The sequence below is a fragment of the Carassius carassius genome, chromosome 35, assembly GCF_963082965.1.
Source record: "Carassius carassius chromosome 35, fCarCar2.1, whole genome shotgun sequence".
Taxonomy (NCBI): Eukaryota; Metazoa; Chordata; class Actinopteri; order Cypriniformes; family Cyprinidae; genus Carassius; species Carassius carassius.
The window spans coordinates 26,927,322-26,933,891 of record NC_081789.1 but is presented as its reverse complement, the minus strand read 5'-3'; the positions used below and the strand labels follow the sequence as shown (position 1 = coordinate 26,933,891).

Sequence of the window (6,570 nt, the reverse complement as noted above, 5' to 3'; positions counted from 1 at the left end):
ATGTAGAATAAATAAGGTGTAGTTATACTTGCGTTAACGGTTTACTCTTGCAGCTTCTACGCCAACTATGCATATAATAAAACATTTTTTAGCACCTGAGCAGTGTATAGTGTGGACTTTGGGTTTATATGATGAATAATCAGGTTATCAAATATGATGCATCCAAAAAAAAAAACCGTGTGTGTGTGTATAAAAATAATATAAATATAAAAATTAATAAATTTTAAATGTAAATTATACATGTGTGTATATATATATATACAGTGTATAAAAATATAAATATAAAAAAATATTAAAATTAATAAATTTTAAATGTTAATATGAAGCATATATAGTGTATAAAAATAGAAATTAAAAAATATTAAAATTAATAAATATTTTAAATGTAAATATTTTTTTTTATGTATTTATCAAATAAAATAACCTAATTATTAATTATATTTTTGTAAAATAAACTGCATAGCTTAATGGACCACCAGATTCCAAAACATTCCCAGCCGCTTTCCGGAGATATTCATGTATTACAGTTATTAAAATCACCGCTGAAAATAATAAAATAAGAGTAAAAAAATAATAATTATGGAGATGTGCTTGGACTGTGATGAAAATAATGCCACAATGCAAAAACTCTAAAGGAATTCCAATACTGTATATATTTTTTCTTTGGTTTTGGGGTGAAGTATACTGTAAACATTTATTGTGAGATGCACAGATGATGAAGATATTAAATAAAGCATATTTTTCTGTGCACTCCTGCATAATAGCAGTAAATAGTTTCAGTGACGTGCTTTTAATGTCTTATCCTCCTGAGAACACGCTCACGAATCGATGCATCTCTGAGGCACGAGTCACACTTATGAGACTGTTTTCGGGGGAAATGTTACAACCTCGTCATCCTTTGGTTCCATATTTAAGATCACAGGGGGTGTTTGAATGTCGTAGATCCCTGAATCATCCTTCTGAACCTCGCCGTCTTCAGATCGACCTTCATGAGGGAATAAAACGAGACGTGAGCGCAGGAGAGAAAATCTGAAGATAAAGCTTCTTAAAAGGTCATCTGATACTTACTTAAAGCTGATGCATTTTCACCGCCGCAGACGCCTCCATCATCATCATCATCATTATCATCTATTAAAGAGGAAGCAGATGAATCCAAACGTCCAGAAAGATCCAGAGATGTCGTCTCAAACATGTCAGTTACAGACATCATTAGAACAGGTTTGGAGAAATGTAGCATTGCATCAGTGTCTCATCAAAGGATGCTCTGCAGTGAATGGGTGCCGTCAGAATAAAAACACCACAGCACTCCAGTCCATCAGTTAACATCTGGAGAAGACACAAGCTGAAACAAATCCATAATGAAGACTTTTTTATTTTTTGTTTTGGTCTGTTTAAACGCTGCTTTATTTGTGCAGATTTCTCTCCTGATGCAGACCAGGGGTCTCCGTAGATTCCTAAAAGTGTACATAGGCACAAAAGCTAGATTTTGGCTATGCACAAACATTTTCAGATTTATAAAACCATGCATATGCCAGAATCTGTGCAAATATCTCTTTATAATCCCAGTCAGGGGACAATACGTGCATCACCCTGACTCCGCCCAGAAATCACCATATATGGAGCTCACAACGCCTTATTTTACTATGCATATCCTCATCTGCATATCATTACCATGCATATTTCTGTTTGACAGAGACATTTAGACATTAAATATGATATGGGGACTATTATGTCATTAGTAACATACACATAGATTTTTATCGCTAGAAATTATCCAGTGTCCTTGTTATGTTTTATAATAAATATATGAAAATATCCATAAAAAAAAATGGTTTAAAGCTGTTCTACATATTTACGCCAGGTTTATTTTTTATAAATCACGATATGTGCTTGGAAAATTGCCTACGCATGCAATGCTGGATTTGTTTCAGCTTTTGGACTCTCATTCTGACGGCACCCATTCACTGCAGAGCATCCACTGATGAGACACTGATGCAATGCTACATTTCTCCAAACCTGATGAAGACACAAACTCATCCTGATCTGGGATGACCTGAGCATGAACACATTTCAGCAAATGTTCATTTTTAGGTGAACTTTTGCTTTAAAGGTTATCAATACCTTTATGACTTGATGTGTCATATCTAATGATTATTTGACCCACCAGGCGTTTTCTCACACGGGGCTGAAGCTTCAGTCGTGTCCTGAATGAACGTCACATCACGGCCCGTCTCGTCTGAGGAGTTATCTAATAATAACTGGAAAAAGATTCATAAAATCGAACTCTACATATCCTGAACATCATGAAGGTCGATCTAATTATAAACTCGTCCAGGCCAGAATAGGTCAATATAAATAATGAAGCTGTAGGGGTCCTAAACGTACTTATTCTTGATGTAAAATCTATTTTTCGGTGTTCCTGTGAGACTGATCTGTCTGTACCTCAGAACAATGTTGGTCCTCTTGGGTTTCAGATGCTGCAGATGAGTTCTGGTGCTGATGCGGACGCATGGGAATACGATGCAGATACCCAAACCCTACGCCACAACCCAGACTGACCACACACACACACACACACACAGGAAGTTATAGATGCATAGTGCAGTAGAAAAAAAAAATTATTTCGCAAAAAAAGGTATGCAACATTGCATGACCAAGATGTTTATTAAACGCGAATATTAATGTGATTGCAATGTGACACTGATTTTATACAATAATAGTTAAATTAACAAGGAGTTCAAATTAAGTTACTTACATTTCAGACACAATATTGAATGTTTTTGCTCAATTTCGCTGATTAAAATAGTTCCAATCAAAGCCACAGCAGAACTGCTGCTAGTCTCCGAGTGATTCGTTCGTTACTGAATGAATCGACACTTTTGAACGAATCAATGATTCAGTAACCCTTTCATAAAGACGGTTGTCTGGTTTCTGAATGAATCAGATTAATGAATGACTAAACGACTCATTTGTGCCACCTACTGGTGATTTGGTTTTATATTTAAAAAGTGTTGCATTTTCGTTGCTTTTTATTATAGTTCTTAGAAAGAAAATCAGAATCTGCAAAAATCGGTATCAGCAGGTTACACTTAAAAAATAAATATATATATATAAAAATCAGAATCTGCCAAGAAAATTGCAATTAGTGCATCTCTTCTGTTAACAATACAGCGGGGTTATTATAGTAAGTTATAAATATTAAATATGTATTTCATTTATTACTTGCCAAGGCAACATTTATCAATTTCATTTGGTTTCAAGCTGAAAAACTAAAATAACAGACTAAATAAAAGTAATACAATTATAAAAATTACTAAATTGTATATAGATTTTTTTATGAGAAAAACACATACTAAAGCTTTTGTTAAAATTAAAATGAAAACCAAAACTTTATAAGAAAAAAAAAAAGAAAAAAAAAAAGTAAAAGGCTATATAAATTATACTAAACACTGGTGAGATGCATTCAATACAAAATGATCAACATTTAAAACTAAAACCAAAACCATAAAAGACTTTCTCCTTACTTTAAATGAAAATAAATATTACCTGAAAAAAAATCATAATAATAATTTCAGCTAATAAATAAAAATGTTACCTGAAAAAAAAAAATCAGCTAACAAATAAAAATTAATACACTGCACAACAAAATGATCAAGATTTAAAACTAAAAACAAAGCCATAAAACACTTTCTCGTTACTTTAAATTAAAATAAATGTTACCTGAAAAAAAAATAATAATAATAATTTCAGCTTATAAATAAAAATTAATATACTGTGTAGACACTTACATATATATATATTAAACGGAAAATATAAAAACAAATTAAAACGTTACTGATACTAAGTAACCCTGATTGTGATGTGCATGTTTGAGAGTACAGTATCTGGATGTACCTTCCCTCTCCGCCCCAGGCTCTGTTAGGAGTGATCAGCACTTCCCTGCAGCGGTCGCTCTGTGTGTTATACACCAGCAGCTTCACAGCTCTGCCCTCGCACGCCTCGATCAGCGAGAAGAAGTCCTCCGACTGTGAGATGAATTCAGATCAGAGTAAACATCTGCATGACTTACAGTACAGTGCGCTGCTTCAGATGATGAACAGAGCTGACCTCCTGCAACACCTGGTCTGAGCCCACGATGAAGTCAGAATAGGGCTCGAGTCCAGCCAGTTCAGCAGGAGAATCCACCTCCACGTCCTGGAAGAACACACCAGAAACAGCACACAGTGGGTTAACATTTAGAGAGAAAACAACTTCCTTTTTATTCTTACCCATGTTTGTTTATTTCTTTTTGAAAACGTCTCGAGTAAATTTGCTTCTCAAGTACATCAATCTTGATTTATATTAAATGTTATTATATATATATATATATATATATATATATAAAAAAAAAATATATATATACTTTTTTTTTTTTGCAATGTTCATTTAGATTGGTCCGAAAGTCTTAGAAAACATTAATTCACTTCAAATCAGGAAATGCTAAGATATTAATATTTTAAACACAGAAATCATTTTAATAAGATTAATAAGAAATTCTTCAGCGCTATTTTTTAGGTTATTGTCATTTTAATATTTCATGACATACAATATTTATTTTTATTTTTTACAATAAATACCAATTTAAATGTACATTATTCTGGTAATATATATATATATAAATTATTTTTTAATATATTTTCATATTTTTTAAATTATTATTATTATTATAATTAAATATAATAATAATAATATATATTTTTCTCCAATAAATAACATTTTAAATATAAATTATTCTGGTTATATATATATATATATATATATATATATATATATATATATATATATATATATATATATATATATTTCTAATGATTATTATTATTATTAAATAATTAAAATATAATTTTAATATTATAAATTTATAATATAATATAAATATACAAATATAATTAAATAATATATTACATAACAAATAACAAATATGATATTATATTAATTAAAATATTTTATTTGTGGCTTTATAATTTAATAACAATAATAATTATTATTATTATTCATTTTTATTTATTTATTTTATTTTATTATTTTATTATATTATTAATATATATTATTAAATAATATATTATTATATTATTTTATTTTATTTTTTTAGCGGCCTCACACTTTTGGACCCCACTGTATAAAATGGGGAAAAAATGGATGGTCCAAAAAAAAACAATAATAATGATATTTCTAATTATTAGAGATCTCACCAGCACATGCCAGACGTTGTGATTGGCTCCTTGGAAAGAGCAGAAGCGAACGCTGGCCCCTAACAAGCCCTGACCGCCCCACATGTTACTGGGAACGACCTCCAGCTCTCTGATCTTCATCACTTTACTGCTGTACACCTCCAGCTTCACCGGCTTCTCCACGTTCGCCTTCAGGAGGTCCTTCAGCAGGCTGCTCTCTTTACTCTGAGACACACATCAGCATCAGAGCATGCATATTCTAGTTCAGCTCGTCTGACATGATCAGAGACTCAGGATCGGAGGTCTCACCAGTCTGGTGTGTCCAATGGACAGAATGAAATCAAAGAAGGGCTCCAGGCCGGCTCTCTCTGCTGGAGAGTTTTCCTGAATCTGGGCATTAAAGTGAAAAAACATACAATGCTATATGGCAAAAATGCAACTTAGTCTCTAAATGTCTAGTGCATGTATAAACATATGACTAAATTAAGATATATTTACTTGAGAAGCAAGAATGAGGCAAGATAAGTATCGTTTTTAAACTTTAAACTTCCATCAGTGGGGGAAAAACCAAATCCGGTCTTGCCTTTGAAGTACGTTTATTCTTCTCTCATATTAAGTTTATTGGCAATTTTTTTCTCTCTTCTGGTTTTAAGCAAAAACGTTTACTAAATTGACTTTTATTTTCTCTATAATATATCTCCATTGTATAGCTTCTCAGGAAAATTATTTCTTAGTTAAATATTTAGACAAAAACATGGTTTACAGTGTTGGAACGGATTCAGAAGGATCTTAATAGTAATTTTCTTTACAGATCAGCCTTTAAAGATTATAAAACCCGTGTTTTTGTATCATATATTCAAGGACTATATAAATCCTGTTGACATCATGATGTTTTTTGACTAGGACACGCCTGCATTACCTTTAGGTCACACATCATGTACTTGATAAAACCTTGTCAGTCGCTGATTCATCAGACTCGAGGTCTAATTAAATGTACTAATTAGTAAATAAGTGTAAATATCGCACTCACCCCATGCACATGATATCCACCCTCTGCAGCAAACACACTCTGAATCAAACCCATCCTGAACTGCGTCCGAACACAACCTACTACAGCCAGGGTTTGCTCATGAATATTAATTAGAACGCTGGGTAACCTTCCTGAAGCGTAAGGGACGTGCTCATTAATATTCATTAAAGCGTATGCCTGTTAGCCAATCCGCTGAGCGTCTCGTGACGCAACCCCTTCGTCTTAATATAATTCATACAGTCTATTTTTTATTCTTCTTTTAAATTACCTCACACATTAACGAGAGTTAAAACGAGATATAAGAGTACGGGATAAATATAAAAACGAATA

At 32.1% G+C, this 6,570-nt stretch overlaps 1 protein-coding gene across 1 annotated transcript; it reads right to left on the bottom strand.

The window, feature by feature from the left end:
- Window positions 1-771: 771 nt before the first annotated feature.
- gorasp1b (golgi reassembly stacking protein 1b) lies at window positions 772-6,402 on the bottom strand. The gene is made up of 9 exons (XM_059524187.1): window positions 6,241-6,402; window positions 5,520-5,600; window positions 5,232-5,435; window positions 4,108-4,194; window positions 3,895-4,025; window positions 2,443-2,554; window positions 2,165-2,258; window positions 1,069-1,128; window positions 772-985 (listed from the first exon to the last, which is right to left on the bottom strand). The coding sequence occupies exons 1-9, from the start codon at window positions 6,292-6,294 to the stop codon at window positions 855-857; spliced, it is 954 nt and encodes a 317-aa protein (XP_059380170.1). The 5' UTR covers window positions 6,295-6,402; the 3' UTR covers window positions 772-854.
- Window positions 6,403-6,570: the final 168 nt, after the last annotated feature.

Coding starts and splice junctions, on each gene's coding strand:
- gorasp1b (XM_059524187.1), bottom strand. CDS start 6,294: ATGGGTTTGATTCAGAGTGTGTTTGCTGCAGAGGGTGGATATCATGTG. Junction 4,026..4,107: donor CAGACCAGGTGTTGCAGGAG/GTCAGCTCTGTT, acceptor TTCATCTCACAG/TCGGAGGACTTCTTCTCGCT. Junction 2,555..3,894: donor GCCTGGGGCGGAGAGGGAAG/GTACATCCAGAT, acceptor GTGTGTGGTCAG/TCTGGGTTGTGGCGTAGGGT.